The sequence below is a fragment of the Ahaetulla prasina genome, chromosome 2, assembly GCF_028640845.1.
Source record: "Ahaetulla prasina isolate Xishuangbanna chromosome 2, ASM2864084v1, whole genome shotgun sequence".
NCBI lineage: Eukaryota > Metazoa > Chordata > Lepidosauria > Squamata > Colubridae > Ahaetulla > Ahaetulla prasina.
Genome location: NC_080540.1, coordinates 197,794,540 through 197,811,093, shown reverse-complemented (window position 1 = coordinate 197,811,093; position 16,554 = coordinate 197,794,540). Strand labels below are relative to the sequence as shown.

Here is a 16,554-nt window from a genome sequence, read left to right as displayed (position 1 = left end):
GAACCTGCCGGCGGGCCGGAAGCAAGCAAGGGCGGAGAGAAGTGGAGGTCCGCGCTCAGTGGCTCGCTCGCTGTCTTTCTCGTGGGGGCGTTTGCGCGGCGACGGCGACTTCCGGCGAACGCTGCCGAGTGTCGGTTGCTGCTCTCATCCTTTCCGTCCGTCCGTCCGACCCCCCCGTCAGAGCGCCCTAAGGTCGTCCGCCGAGCCGGAGGGAGAATCGAGCCATGTCGCGCAGGCGGCACAGGGACGAGAATGACGGTGAGCGGGAGGGGAGGGAAGCGGAGGGTGAAAAGCTTGCGAGGCCGATTCTTCTCCTTGAGTCCGCGCCGTTGCTGCCCCGGAACACCTGGGCGCTCTCCCGGAGGCGCTTCTGGGGAAGAAAGCGCGGTCAATCATGGTGGCATCCCCATCGCCTCAGTCCGAGCCGTTTGAAAGAGTCAGAAAGCAGCCGGAGTGGCGGTCGGGCCATTTGATCTCCTGTGTTTGGATCGGACAAGTCGCTGTGGGTGGGTGGGGGAAACCCCCGCTCTGCTCGTTGTGTCTGAGCTCTGAAGTAGAGATGCCAGCACTCTTCAGTCGGGAGTTTTCAGTGCCTGCAAGATTTTGCCCTGGGCAAAACGTCTTGTGTTCTGTTTAGGCTTCATATGTGGGTTACGTTACCATGTAGTCCTCTACTGAACGACCAGAATTGAGTCCGAAATTTCTGTTGCTAAATGAGACATGGGTTAAATGAGTCTTGCCCCCATTTTACGACTTCCCTTGCCACGTTCGTTAAGCGAATCGCTGTGGGTTGTTAAATTAGTAACGCGGTTGTTAAGTGAATCTGGCTTCCCCCTTGACTTTGCCTGGCAGAAGATCGCAAAAAGGGATCGCGTGACGTTGGGACACTGCAGCCGTCACAAGTACGAGCCGGTTGCCAAGCATCTGGATTTTGATCGCGTGACCATAGGGGATGCTGCAGAGGTTGTAAGTGTGAAAAATGGTCATAAGTCACTTTTTGCAGTGCTGCTGTAACTTCGAACAGTCACTAAAAGAACTGTTGTAAGTTGAAGAATATCTACTGAAGAGAAGATTATTTTCACCCAGGGTTCTATTTTTATACAGTTTAAAAAATAGCTAGATTACCATCACCAGTAACATCAGAAACAGAGATGAATGCCAGAATAAAACAAGGTGGCAGCGTCTTGAGTGGATATGGAAGACTTCGAATGGCTTAGAGGCCCTCTTTACGTTTGCGATCTGAAACTTCTATCTTATAACATTTCAGTTTCAGTTGGAATGTTTGTTTATATGTGCAAATAGATGTCAGTGTTCCAATGTAGAGAATCCATTCCATATGAAATTAGGAACAAAAACAATTATGATTAGTCACATAATCAGAGAGGTGCTTAGACTGGTTTTGCCATTTTTGTCCTCTTACTGAGTCTTCCCAAGGACCCGTTTGTTTAATAATATTAAAGGTATCATCACAGGATATAAGCTATTCCATGTAAAACTGCTTTTTGTAGTTGACTGATAATGACTTTGTCAATATTGATGGTTTTCAGGTGGTGCTTCAGATATTTTAAAATTGCATCCAAGGTTCCTATTGTTGGTACCAGCTCTGTTTTCTTTTGCCACACTCACTCTATTTCTATTTGCAGGTCTTAATTTTTTATATGTTTTCTCAGTTTCTCCAGGTATTGTAATGTCCACTATCCAGACTTTTTTTGTCTTATCAACAGTTGTTAAGTCTGGGATGTTGTATGGCAGTTATTATGGTTGGTCGCACACTCAGCCAGATGTTTAGATTGGTTGTTATTATTACACACTTTTGAGCCTGGGATTTATAATGTGGATATTCTGGGAAAAATTGAACCGGAGAGAAAAATTGCTTAAGAGAAATAAAAAAATTATTGCACAATTTTCTGATCAACTATATATAAATTTCTCTCCCAACTGATGTGCCCCTTTACACAGTTGTACACTGTTGCAACAATAAGAATATTAGTATCACACTCTTTCTAGGTTTGAGAATCAAAGAAAGGAATAACCTTTAGCATATCATGGCATTCAAAGGCCATATTTCATACAGTGGGTTCTTCCCGGCACTTGGACCATGATTTCACATACACTTGATTTTCTGGCATTAGTTATGAAGAGTAGAACAGACACTCCCATTTCTGAGCACATTTTAGGATTATATCTAAATTTAACATTCATTCCCAGGTAAGTACAGCCATAATTTGTTGTTTGCCCTTTTTGCAACTGTGTGTTGGTGCTTTGTGTTACCTGTGTTCAATTGTTAGCATTCCCTTCACCCACACACGTACATACAACCTGATATGGAAATGAATTGCAGAACTTTTTTGTTTTGTTCAGTTCTCTCTGGGTAGCTCTGGTGGGTGGCATAGCTGATTTTTCAAAACAAATGAGCTGTGGGAAAGAGCTTGATTTCCCATTCAGTTTTATGGTTGAGATCCAGGAAGGCCCTTGTGTACATGCAAATAAGTGCAAAAAAGGTTGGCAAAATCACAAGTTTGGTCAAATCTTCTCCCACTTAACCAGCCATGTAAAGGCAGCAGATTCTATAAACAGAGCAGATTTTTATATAGATACCTTCAGGTCATCTCATGGACAAATTAATACTAAGTTCAACTTTATTTGGCCAAAAGTAAGGTACCTCCTTTTGTAGGGAGGTAATGCCTAATATATATCATGTAGTATATAACCTGGGCATATTACTCATAAATAAACCTAGCTTCTGACCATAGAGCCAGACAGTAAATTATTGCAGGTTTTTCAGCCTATGGTGATGTTGCCAAAATGAAGGGAAAATATCTTTGTTGCTTTCTGAGAAATTTAAGCTACAACCCTTGTGCCAAAAAGCTTTTTCCTCTATTCATTCTTTTCAATCAAGAGACAGAAATGTAAGAAGTTTATAAATCTGTGCATAAAAGTGTTGTTTCCCTTTTATAACAGCAGAGAGATTTGTCTATTGAGTGTGAATGCTTGCTCTGTTGCAAAGAGATGAACATTCTATTTGAGAGATTCTTGAGCCTATTGTAATGATTTTAACAATCAGTTTAATAAATGCAAATCATACGCTTTTTGGAGGAATAGTGACAACGAATACAATGTTAATGCTAAATCCTTCTTGGGCAAATTTCATTTGCTTGGGGGCAGAGTTGAATATAAGTGAGCTTTCCCAGTAGCCAACCTACTGCAAAATTTCCTTCTGGGAAGATATCCCAAAATGCTTTTTTAGCCTTAGTAAAGACAAGATCATTTTCTGGGCTGTGCTGCTCAAGATTTCTGCAAATGTAGGGCATTTATAATCAGTAATTCCTTATTTATACAAGATTATATATGGCTGTAAGAAAGCTATTGTGTTTCTCTTATTCTTTTTAAATCATAAAATAACTTAATATTTTATAACAACATATTAAACTATTAATATTAGAGCCAGTTTAATATAGTGATGAAGGCATCAGGTTAGAAACTGGAAGACTATGAATTGTACAGTACAGGTAATCCCTGAGTTACGACAGTTCACTTAGTGACCATTCGAAGTTATGACTGAGAGCCCCCCCGAATACTTAGACCCAATCCTGAAGTTATGAATATTGCAACATCACAGCCATTGTTTACACTTATGAATGACAGCAGAGGTGCTGCGACATTCGCCCTGCCTATTCCCCCCAGCTGGGTCTCCACAGCCATTGGGCCTGTGGAGACTCACTTACCTAGTGACAATCTAGCGAGCCGTTGGTTCCTTTGCCTGCTTCTGGGCATTTGCAGAAAACAGAGGCCTAAATATCATGCTACTGATCTCGCGTGATCTTGTGCTACAGTAATTTAAGCCTCTGTTCTCTGTGAACTGAGGCCTGTACCAGATTTGGCTGAAGAGCACTTGCAAGCCAACAAGACTTTGGGGCAGCGAAATCACCTTGCTTCAAGCCTCCCATCGCCTTGCAAACGCCTTTCACACTGTTCTTGTCTCAGTGCGAAGAGCATTTACAAGCCAGTGGGAGGCTTGAAGCAAGGCGATTTCGCTGCCCCAAAATCTTGTTGGCTTGCAAGCGCTCTTCGTGCCGAGACTGCAAGCAGACAAAGAAACCATGGGCAAGAGACTGGAGAGAAGACAGATCTTCACAAGATAAATCACCCTGCATGGCAGGACACTAGTGGGGAGCAATTGTGGGAACCCGAGGGGACGGAGGATGAGGTATCTCCGTGGGTTGGAGGAGGCCTTGGGTGGTCTGAAGCCCCTATTGCCTTCTCCACCCTGAGATACCTCATGTGCCCTTAACGACTAGCGCATTCAATTAGCAAATGCGTGGGCGAAAGGGAGTGACCGCAGTCAAGTTATGTGATTCACTCCTACAAATCCTTGGGTTACGAATGTAATAGGCAGGCAATAGGCAGGCTCCATTACATTCGTAACTCGAGGACTACCTGTAGTCCTGCCTTAGGTGTAAAATCAGCTGGGTGAGCTTGGGACAGTCACTTTCTCTCTGCCCTAAGAAGGAAACAATGGCAAACTATTCTGAAAAAAAAAATCTTGCCAAGAAAACTTCAAGAATTAGTCTAGGTAATCTCTGAGAATCATACATGATTGGATGGAAGAAAAACCTATTTTTTTTTCACTGTTAGACTGTAGATGAAATGTGGATAGAATTCTTGTGATCTACATGGGCTTCACAGACGTTACATATAGCGTGGAAGACTAAGAGATCTTGGCAGCTAATGTTTTCATTTCCAAGTGACTAGATTGATTAAAATTGTACATGCCCTACTTAGCTACTGGACCTTGAAAAGTCATGTGAAGGTTTGCATATTCCCTGATGCTTTCTTGTAAACAGAGAACTTTAAAATGTGTTATATAGGTTTAGATATTCTTCCATTTTCATATTAGTTTGATTGGCTTTGGGCTTCTTTTCTCCTAGCATTAAAACAAATGATGAGTAGATGTGAATGGTTTTTTAGTTTGTATTTGCTTGCTTAATTCCCCCCCACTCCCCCAATTTTCCCTCTCCGGAATCCTTTTTTTCTTTGGAGTGTGTTAGTTTATATGGCTGGTACAAAACATGTAGCTTTTTACTTTGGTTTTACATTTTTAAAAAAATTAGCTTGACTTGGGAGTCCTTTTGGGCTTTTGGGAATCCTTTCCTGTGAATGACTCCTTTTGTAAAATGTGGTTTTTTTGTTTTCCCAGTCTGGGATTTGATTCCCCCTTCAAAAATACAGAATACATAGAATTAGAAGGGGGCATCATGGTGGGCACCCATCTACCTTTTGCCATTGCATTTTAAATAATAATAATAATGTGACTTGTGCTTATTTCTTACCTCTTCTTCAGTTGAAAGAATTCTGGTGCAGCATATAAGTCAGTTAAAAAAAATAAAGGAACAAGTGGTTCTTGTTTTCAGCTAGTATTGTAAAAAAAAAAAGATAAAAAGAGGAAAAAACAGATTTCTGTTATTATTAATTAACAAATTATTCTGGTCAGATTTCAAATAAAAATAATTTAAAAGGACAAAACTGTGGAACTGAACTGTGAATAAAAAAAATCTTTTTTTCTAGGTAAACAATGGGATCATTGCAATGTACCATCATATAATACAGTATGTCATTGTACTGGAATAAATTGTGGAAACATGTATAAGTGCAGCCTGTTTGAATCTTACTACTGTACTATAATTGAGACAGCATCTCATACCTTATTGGCACCTCATTTTTGCTCCTGAAACAGTGTGTTTCTGTTTTGTCTCACTGAAATAGAACAACCCTACAAGAAAAGGAAAGTATCTATTGCGGAACGATTGGAATCTCTAATATGCAAAGTGGGAGAAAAGGTATGAAAGACTAGCACACATTTTTGTGGTTTCTTTGTGTGAGCATAATGCAAATATTGAAGTTTTGGATGGATGGATGGATAGATGGATGGATGGATGGATGATGTTCTGTTTCAGCAGTCAATTCCACTCTACTTGATATTTCAATTTCTAATTAATAGTAAGAAACATTATAGTGATACCTCAATACTCAGCATTAATTGGTTCCAGGAGGCACGATGAGTACCAAACAAAATTTTTCCATAAGGAGTAATCTAGTGAGTCACAAGGCAGCTGACATTGACAAGTTCTAGTTTGTCATTGAGTACCAAACAAACAAAGAGTACTGGGATAAAATTTTCACATCAAAATGTGTTGAGTACCAAATTTGATGAGTTTCAAAGCAGTTGAGTACCAAGTTATCACTGTATGTGCCTGCTAAGTTGATCAGCTGTTCCTGGTGGACTGATTAGAGTTTTATAGTATTTTTATATTAGAAACTCTCAACCATATAGATATTTATTACTCTGTGCCCTTCTTGGACTGCAGTCCTGTCAGTGCTCACTATATCTGAATTTCTGTTAATTATGCACTTTATCCATGTAAAATCTCAATAAAAATACAGTTTTGCTTCAGTAGAGGAAAAAATAGTGACTTAAAATAGCCCATAAAAAGAAAAAGAAACAGAATATGACAAGCATTGTCCTAGAATTTACTAGTGAGAGTAAGAAAATGAAAATAGTGTCTAAATACTATGCATTTCCACTAGACAAAAAATGAAATGTAATATCAGCAAGGCAAATTAAATCCCAATATGCTATTTTATTTAGTGCAATTAAAATTTTGTATTTATTGAAACTGCTGTGAGATCATTTTCATGAAACACAATGAACTCATTCCTTAAATAAATAACATTAAACTACAAGACCAAATTAAAAGCGTTTAAATGAAATTACAGTTATGAAATTTCATTTTTGCTACACAGAGGAATTGCTGTTTCTGAAACATGTAAAAATAATGTATAAGGCTATAATTGTATGAATATTAGGTATTTAATTCCATGGCACTGCACCTATTATTTATCATCACTGTTGTTAAAATCTGTGCTAATTGTATTAATATCTTTACATTCCCTTGATAAAGGAATTTTATTTTAACATACGGAATTTAACAAGTTACACTTGTATCATTTTTAACCATGAATAAGGGTAACTTGAGTTCATCAAAGTTTGCTGATCAGCTTATCATACACCAACTAAAAAGAATCTTTATTACTCATCATTCAGAGCCAGCACCTCTATGGAGCGGCCTTCAGAAATATTAAACATGAAGCCAATTTCTATAAGAACAGAGGGGACCTAATTTGCCTATATTAGGCATGAGCAAATTTGTATTTATTCACTAGTCAAATGGCATATTCGCTAAAGCGCAATATATCAAGTTGAAGGGATATGCTTCCTTTTCTTTAACTCTCCTTGAAAGAAGCTTCTCCAACTGAGGCAATAGCTTCACAAACTTAAGGTGTGATGGGCTGATCCTCAGGCGTCATGCAGACCTACTTCATAGGTTCAGAGCCTTTCCAATATTACATTTTAATGAGATTCTACTTCTTTTTTTTTTTTTAAAAGAAGTCTCCCAAGAACTTGATGCATTCCTTTTGCTAAGAAAACCTTCATCTCTTTAAATGTGAGAAGGAGAATTCCAAAACCTTCTGGTGACATGGCAGAATCACTGCCATACTCCCTGAAGTCCATGGAGGGAAAGGAAATTTGATGTAATAATAATGATTTTGAAAAATATGTTATTCCATTTCAGAGTCTTTTCTCTTTGGAAAGCAGAATAGAAGGCTTGGCTGGAGTTTTGGAGGCAGATCTACCAAACTACAAAAGCAAAATACTGAAACTCCTTTGCACAGTGTATGTATGCAAAAGATTTATGGATCTAGGTGATAATACATTACTTACAGCAAAGGTTTTTAAATAACTATTTTTGAAACCGGTCACCTTTCCGAAGCATTTATTGTATATATTGTATGCCTGCATATTTTATCCTGTTTAAAGAATTTTTGAAACTTGGAAGCAATATGGGATAATTAGGAAGGGGAGCAGAGAGGAGCAGAAGTGTCAGGCTCAGTAACAGCAATATAATTCTCTTGTTTTCTACAGCAATACATTGAGACGCGATTTGCAAGTTTACTCTGGAATTTTCATGAGAGTTTAAAGAAAGGATTACATTTTTGTCTGATTTGTTGCTCATTACATCTCCTTTCAACTAATGACCTCTTTGCAAGGAACATATTGCCTTCTCAGTCTGAAACTAAATTAAATTTGGGATTGGGGGACAACACCAACACAATGGAGGACTATGAATAATTACATACAATTGAGTTTGATTTCCCAGTTGGAATTGCAGTATTAACATTGGATGAAAACTGAATTGGCTCTAGCAGTATCTTTATTTTTAATGTGATATGCTGCTGCTTCTCAAAAGGTATGCATCCCAAATAGCTTGAATTAACTATAAATAGGAGTAATGAGATCACAGTTTTGATCAGAGTTATTGTTTGATGCTACTTTCTCTCTCTTTTATGAAAAAAACATCAGTGCACGTCTATTACCACAGAAGATGACTATTTACACAACTCTCGTTGGCTTGCTGAATGCCAGAAACTACAATTTTGGTGGAGAGTTTGTAGAAGCAATGATACGTCAACTGAAAGAATGTTTGAAAGCCAATCTGTACAATGAAGCTGTCTATTTAGTAAGTTGTTTTCATTAAGGTGCTCTCACGAATGTCAAACTTGATCATGTCACGTGATGTATCGTGACATTTTTTGCCTTTGCAGAGCTGGGGTGGGTATGGCCTGTGCGTGATGCACCCGGCCTGCGGACTCCCAGTTTGACAACCCTGTTTTAGAGACTTTGCAGGTTATCTTCGACATACCCACAATTGAGACTTGAATTTCACTCATCACATTTTCAAGTGAATCATTTGCTGTGATGTTTGATTAAGACATTAAGAGAATCATCACATGGCTGAATCTGACTTTATAGTCATTTTTACCATAGCTATTAAGCAAATCACATGCTCTTTAAGCAAATTATGTGGTTAATTGAATCCAGATTTGGCTGGGAAGGTTCCAATTTGCGATCACATGACTGCAAGATGTTGCAGCTGGTTAAAAATGTGAGCTGGTTGTCAAGTGCCCCAATTGAAATTTTACATGACCGTGTGGATGGTATGACAGTGGTCAGCGTGAGGATAAGAGAAACATTGATTTTTCCAAGGCCATCATAACTTTAAACCATCGTTAAACAATTAGAACCTATTTAAATTGGTCTGAATTGGTTTTCAGTGAATTTGAAGAGCTCACCATTTACCTTATGGGCTGTAAAGATAAAAAAATGTAATTTTGTGTGATTGTATAATATTGTACACCCATCCAAACCTTTTCACTGGCTTATTTCTTCTGACTTTGTCATAGCACTCTGTAATGCGAACCTTGCCAGTTTTTGTGATCTAGACTTCTGGTATTTTGATAATAAACCAGGTTTAAGTGTCTATTCAGTTGGATATTGGTCCTGGGATTCCTGTTACACCAGTAAAAGATGCTGAAGCAGATACAGTCTAAGCTTCTGCAGGGATCTTGCCTGGCCTTCTGAGGTCTCTTGCTGATCCATGCTTTGGGAAAGCACATGATGTTGAAATGGCTGAATGCTCTCTTTCTGCAGGTGCGCTTTCTTTCTGATCTTGTGAATTGTCACGTAATAGCTGCACCCTCAATGGTAGCCATGTTTGAAAATTTTGTTAATGTGACACAGGAGGAGGATGTACCTCAGGTAAACAACAATACATTTGTTTCATAGACAGAGAAATTATTTGCTGAAATTTGTTACTGTGATTGTTTTACTTTTTTGTAATGTGTCCTTTCAAAATTGCTTTTTTTTCCTTCAAAAGGCAACTCGGTTTTATTTTTCCTTGAAGACATTTTGCTTCTCATCCAAGAAGCTTCTTCAGTCAGAAATGAGTTGCTTTTTGGGGAAGAAAAAAAAAAGCACCTTTGGGGCAACTATGACCTGGATGACTGAGACATTTTTTGTAATGTATTTGTACATGTGGTAAGCCTCTCCTCAACTTGTATTGCAACACAAACCTAAACTGTAAGCTGTAATGTGCCCTCTGGTGCCGTTGTCACAGTCTTCTGTGACCTTCATGGGCAACATAAGTACAACAAAATAAAAATGGTACGTGCCCATGATTTAGACAGGCAAACGGGGTCCTTAACATTGTATCCTATCTCAATTTGAAGTCTGCAGTTCAAAAGATTTGCAATGTAGCTCTTTAAACGTTTCTAAAATCTAGATTTGTAGAAAACCTTTTAATCATATCTATTGGGTTGATGCCTGACAGATGTTTGCCTGGACCGGCTTGATTTCATTTACTCCGGAGAGTAAGTGTACATCTTAAATTCAATGTGAAATAGCTCCTTGAAAATGCTTATGTAAATTTTAAAGCATCAGCATGACATAAGAAAAATTTGCGGGGTTTTTTTTCATTACTTTGTGTAGATTCAGTGTGTACTCTCCTGTGCACCTTTGTGCGGGATGTTTTAGAATTATCAAAATCAACCATTGATGTGCAGAGACTTGTAAACATATGAACCTGGGCCCTTGAAGCTTTGTACCTGAATCATCATAACATAGAGTTAGAGTTGTGGAATCATAAATCATGCTTCCTGTAAGTCTTGACTTGATTTTCCTTTAATGGCAAGAACTAGAAATATTTTCTGATTGTGTTTTGTCTGTATTTTTTATTAACAGGTGCGATGTGACTGGTACGTGTATGCGTTTCTGTCATCCTTACCTTGGGTGGGGAAGGAGCTCTATGAGAAAAAGGATACTGAAATGGAGCACATCTTGTCCACTGTTGAAACCTATCTGAAGTAAGAAACCTTCGGACCTTTCGCCGCGAATTGAAAACACACCTGTTCATTTGCGTGGGGCTGGCTTAAGGCTTTTCTCTTCAACTGTCTAGATTTTAAATTTTAAATTCTATTTATGTTTTAAATTGGGGTTTTTAGATTTTAAATATTTTAATTTTTCGGCCAATTGTATAATAAGTTTCTTAATTCATTTTTAATTGTACATGGTTTGTGTTTTATCTTGGCTGTACACCACCCTGAGTCCTTCGGGAGAAGGGCGGTCTAGAAATCCAATAAATAATAATAATAATAATAAGAAAAGAAAATGAGAGAAAATGTAACTTTGCATCATTATGCCTTAATAGAGCATGAACACAGAACTTGTAGACTTCATAAATTTGCAGGGAATCCTATTTCTTGACTTAAATCTAGAGGTAATAAATAACTTCAGGCTTTTCAGTGGAAACCAAGTTAGTTTTGTTTCTTTTTCAAACAAAAGCACCAGGGTTTGATTTGATTTAAATCAAGGCGATTTAAATCACAATTTAAATCACTAGTAAAAAGGCTTGATTTAAATCAACTCAATTTAAATCATCATTTTTAAAGAGCAACTGTAATCTCTGTCCCACAGCGACTCCTCCTCTGACCCGCTGTTGACTCACTGGCAGTTCCAATATTGCAGAATATACAGCCTCATGCTAAATAATTAAGCTCCATCTCATGCTGAATAAACTAAATGTATCTTAAATAGAAAAATATATTTAGATAGATTTTTACTCCAAAAGCATTTTATTAAAATAAATTTGATAAAAATAAAAAAAATCTTATTTAAATAAAAATCCAATTTAAATTTAAAAAATCTGATTTTTTTTTTAAATTATCGATTTTTATTCACCCTGAACAGCATATTAAAAATGATTCTCTATTCTTAGTATGGAGAAAGATGCTCAAGAAGAATAATGATAAAATTCCCAATTTTGTGAAAAACACATGCTCTCTGCAGAAAATATAATTGTTTTCCATTGACCCTGAAGATAGAACTAAAACCAATGTGTGGGAATTCCTGGAAAGCAGTAAGCAGGTGTTGATACTTAAAAAGAGATCTGAAGTGATCACAGGGCTGACATGAGAATTTTTGTATGTCTTGGGCTCTGTGATTCTACAAGCATCTTTCTATGTGGTCCCTAACCCAACTCTCCCAAAAACCTACATTAGTTAGGAACCAGGTCATTGACAGTGCATACAGATTGCCTTTGATATAGGACTGAGCATTTAGCGACTGTTCATTGTTATGACGGGCCTCTCTGGAGGAACTTACAACCCAGTTCCAAAGTTCCTATTCCCACCCCCACGGTCATATGACTGCATGTTGGGCATCCGGCAACTAGTCCGCATTTATGGCCATTTGCAGTGTCCCATACTCATATGACCGCAGTTTTGCTGAAAACTAGCATCTACTTTTAATGTCCACCACAAAAGAAGTCATAATATCAGATCAGTCGCATAGCTGATTCAAATTACAACCGTCACAACTTAGGACCATGATGGGTAGGCTGCATTACTGGCGTAGGTCAAAGAGTATTTATACACCCTTTTATAGCCAAATGCTTTTCCCAATGCTTCCTGTCAATTGAGTTGTACTATCTGTTTTTTTCAGAGTCTTTCTGACTTGAAGTGCAAACCAAGTATCAGTAATCCTTAAAATGATTGTGTTCTTTTCTGGCAGACGGCGTCAGAAGACTCATGTGCCCATGCTACAAGTTTGGTCTGCTGATAAACCACATCCCCAAGAAGAGGTGAGTATGATTAGGGGCTTTGAATTCCTGTGTTCACATCCATCTGAAGAAATGTTAGGGCAAATGCATAATGCCATTTGGGTAGGGTGATTTCCTATAGCACGGAAATCAGTCTGGGTTTGGGAATGACCTTGAAATCTGAATATGAAAATGTCTGATGGATGTCTGTTGCCTTCCAGTACTTAGATTGCCTTTGGGCTCAGATTCAGAAAATGAAGAAGGACCACTGGCAAGAGAGGCACGTCTCGAGGCCATACTTGGCGTTTGACAGCGTGCTTTGTGAAGCGCTGCAGCACAACCTGCCTCCTTTTACAGCCCCACCCCACACAGCGGATTCCGTTTACCCGATGCCGAGAGTCACCTTCCGGATGTTTGACTACACTGATGATCCTGAGGTAAGTCAGTGTTTTGGGGCAACATCCTTGGAGTGCGTTGTCTGTTGGGAAATGAAATGTTTTCGTCTTTGGTGGGATCCACATCATATGTCCCTTTGCCTTCTGACCTTTTGGTTTGGCTTGTTCCTGGGCCTGAAAATAGTTGTGAATTTGCTTCACATTCTTTAGCAGGGTTGATGTGGTTCAGGGTTTGCTTTGTCTTTCTAATTGCTCACTTTACTCCACGTATCACTGGTTTTTGAGGTTCTGCCCATTTTGTTGATCAGAGCAGGAAAACGGTGCTTCTAAATGAAAATACTAGGTATCCTTGTGCTTATAAAAGTACTTTTCAGCTCACTGACTTCTCTTACCAAATAATTTTATTGGTATTGGTTCTGAAAGAAATTCCTCCTAAAATGTTAAGAAATAGAAAAGAATATGCTTTTTTGGTGGATCAGCTTAGAAAGCTCCAGATACAGTATAGATGGAACGTACCAGCTGGATTAACAGTAAACTATAAGGGAGGGAGATATTGTCTTAATACAGTTTTTAAAGCAAGGGATTTTTATACTAAAGTACTGAAGGTTGGAAGTTTTCCATTGTTAGAAGTTAAGATGAAAGGAGAGGTGGGAACGCTTAAAAAGGGGGAAAAGGAAGCAAAGTAAATACAACTTAAAATTGGGGCTGTAAATTTGGGAGAAGAAACACAGAAAGCCATAGGGAAGGATCAAAGTATGATTGTAACTACTAAACGTAAACAGCAAGGAGTAAAGAAGTAATATTTTCAAATGAAAAGACTTTCCTTTCATGGGATAGGGTAAATTATAAGCGATATTTCTGAATAGAAAAAGTAAAAAGTTATGGATTGTATGATAAATGGGGTGTAAATTGTTTAGAAAGTTATGGTATGGGGAATATGGGGAAGAATATGAGGTAAATGTTAAATTCATATAAGGAAAGATGATGTTTATTATTAAGTAAGATGTTTGAAAGATAGATATAATGGAGATTGAAATAACAAAATACTAAATAGTTTTTAAATGAATAGAAGGTAATTGTATTACTATTACTATTTTCCTTTTTTTCTTTTTTTATGGAAAAGGGGAGTTGAGGTTCAAGAAGAGGGATGGGAGTTTATGTTAATTAGCATATTTTAGTTTATGATTGTTAGATACGATACCCTGTATTTGCTCTGGGAAATCGGGGGGGGGGGGGGGGATGGCGGAGGAGGGAGGGGAGGGGTTAGGGTTGGGGGGAGGGGGGATGTATGGGGAAAAATCTTGTAAAACTTTTTCAATAAAAAAAATAAAGCATGCACATTAAAAACAACATATACAATCAAACAACATGTAACAAACAAAAGAAACAATAAAGAATAAAAGGAGAATAGAGATAGAAGTGTGAAAAAGTATAAAGAAAAAAAAAGACACAATATACAAAGAACGATTTCTGACTTCTTTCAAGGATATAAAAAACACTTACTTTCAACTTTTACTTTAAGACTATAATAAAATGTCCATTTCCCCCCAAAAGAAAAGGTGAAATAAAAATATGCCTTTTTAAATTTTAACAAGTATCAAATTTATATGTCAATTTTTGTTTTTTTCTGCATGTAAAAAGTCCACAAAAGGCTTCCATTATAGATGAATTTCTTCAGTGATTTTTCTCTCATTAGGGCCATTAACTTAGCCACGGTTAACTTAGCTATCTATATTAAACATTCCTCTTATTATGGGTATTGTAGGATCTTTCCAATGCTGAGCCTATAAAAGTTGTGCTGCTATTATCATATAAAACAGAGGTCTCAAAACTTGGCAACTTTAAGACTTGTGGACTTCAGCTCCCAGAATTCCTCAGCCAGTCATGCTGAAGTTGAAGTCCGCAAATTTGGAGAGCCCTGATATAAAACAATATAACACCGTCTGATTTTTCCACTTTTTATCCATATATCCCAACAAAAAAGTTTCTCATCTAAATTTTACACTAATTTTCATATTTTTTAAAATTATGTTACTGTTTCTCTTCAGTATTGTCTAACTTTTTACAAGTCCACCATAGGTGATAAAAGGTTCCTATTTGAGTCTTGCATTTCCAGCAACTATTTGGGTATCATTTATACATTTTAGTCAATTACCGGGCATAAATACCATCTATACATCCTCTCCTCTCCTCCCCTCCCCTCCCCTCACTTCCTCAAAAACTAAAATGGGGCAACTGAACTTTCTGTATGCTGAAAAGTACATTATAAAGATTACATCCCCACAAACTACTTTATTAAAACAGTTAGGAAAATGTTATAATGCCAATATGTCATCACATATCATGCCTTTTGGGATGAAGATAGATTTTTGGGCTGTGCCAATAAATTAACCTCTGTTGTTTCTTTTGTCAGGGACCAGTTATGCCTGGGAGCCACTCTGTTGAAAGATTTGTGATCGAGGAAAACCTCCACTGCATCATCAGATCATTTTGGAAAGAGAGAAAGACATGGTAGGGCTCTTTGCTTCCATGTATATTTAATTCAGCCTCTCCATAGGATGCCCTCCTTGTGTAAATCATTGTCCACATTTTCAATCAGATTGGATACAGTGCCAAAAGTGTTAAAATTCAAAATATTTTGCAATATGCTAAAAAGTATTTTCACAAAAATCAGTTACAGTTTTGTCCAAGCAAAGTTGTTTAGTAGGAAGTCTGCATTCATAACTGGCTGTGTTGCACTGTTGTCAGGAAGGAAGGGAGGGAGGGAGGGAGGGAGAGAGAGAGAGAGATGGAAATTAAATGGATCCAATTGAACTGGCATTAGCCATTAATATAAAATTTGAGTATTTTTGGAGAACAGCCAAGAAAAGTGATATTGATCTGTTTTGCCTACATTGAGAAGCGTTCTTTAAAACTTTTTGTATTAAATTAATGTTTTTAAAATGTAGATTTACATCATGTTTGTTAACTGTGAATAGCGATTTTGAAGGAGCTCTTTCCCTGGTTATTAATGGCATCTGGAGCTGTCATATCTGTTTCTAGATCAGTCTATCCAAAGAGGGACTGACACTGCATGGTGACAGAACCTTTGGCAACTATTTCTAAGACTTACTTTCTGCAGGAAAAGAGGTTCTTTGAAGGAATGGATCCCGGCACATAGTAGGTTTTTGCTTTCTGCTTGCCTTTTTTATTCTAAATTATACACCTATCTTTTTCTGTAGTGCTGCCCAATTAACAAGCTATCCAGGAAACAACAAGATCCCTCTGAATTACCACATTGTTGAGGTAAACGCTATATTTATCAGGTCACTTTTTCTTATTTAGTGCCAATGATCTTCCTCTCTGCTAATAGTTCCTCATCTCAGAATGGAGCTTGAAATGACCTATTTTGAGTTCAAACCATTTCTGATTCACTTAGAAAGCCCATTGTGGGATTGGAATGGGACATTTTAACATTGACAATGAAATATTCTGTGCACTTTTATTGTTGCAAGTGTGCTTCATCATATTGCTTTCATATTTTCCCCAGGTAATTTTTGCTGAGTTGTTTCAGCTTCCTGTTCCGCCTCACACTGAAATCATGTACACAACGCTTTTTATTGAACTTTGTAAACTTCAGCCTGGATCTTTACCTCAAGTTGTATCCTTTTCCCCCAGAAATCTCTGGT

The 16,554-nt window shown here is 37.8% G+C and overlaps 1 protein-coding gene across 4 annotated transcripts in view; it reads left to right on the top strand.

Moving 5' to 3' along the window:
- The window catches only part of LOC131192048 (nuclear cap-binding protein subunit 1), a 31,433-nt gene continuing 14,879 nt past the window's right edge, over nt 1-16,554 (top strand). Inside the window, exons 1-11 of one of the 4 annotated variants that reach the window (XM_058170819.1) lie at nt 1-258; nt 5,764-5,837; nt 7,632-7,732; nt 8,420-8,576; nt 9,548-9,655; nt 10,637-10,758; nt 12,464-12,533; nt 12,713-12,928; nt 15,300-15,397; nt 16,108-16,171; nt 16,416-16,526. In XM_058170819.1, the coding sequence (XP_058026802.1) occupies nt 225-258; nt 5,764-5,837; nt 7,632-7,732; nt 8,420-8,576; nt 9,548-9,655; nt 10,637-10,758; nt 12,464-12,533; nt 12,713-12,928; nt 15,300-15,397; nt 16,108-16,171; nt 16,416-16,526 (1,155 nt within the window). In that variant the 5' untranslated portion in view covers nt 1-224. Of the gene's footprint in view, nt 259-5,763; nt 5,838-7,631; nt 7,733-7,981; nt 8,307-8,419; nt 8,577-9,547; nt 9,656-9,796; nt 9,935-10,636; nt 10,759-12,463; nt 12,534-12,712; nt 12,929-15,299; nt 15,398-16,107; nt 16,172-16,415; nt 16,527-16,554 lie in introns of those variants that run through there. The other 3 variants (XM_058170821.1, XM_058170820.1, XM_058170822.1) reach the window with 3 other exon arrangements.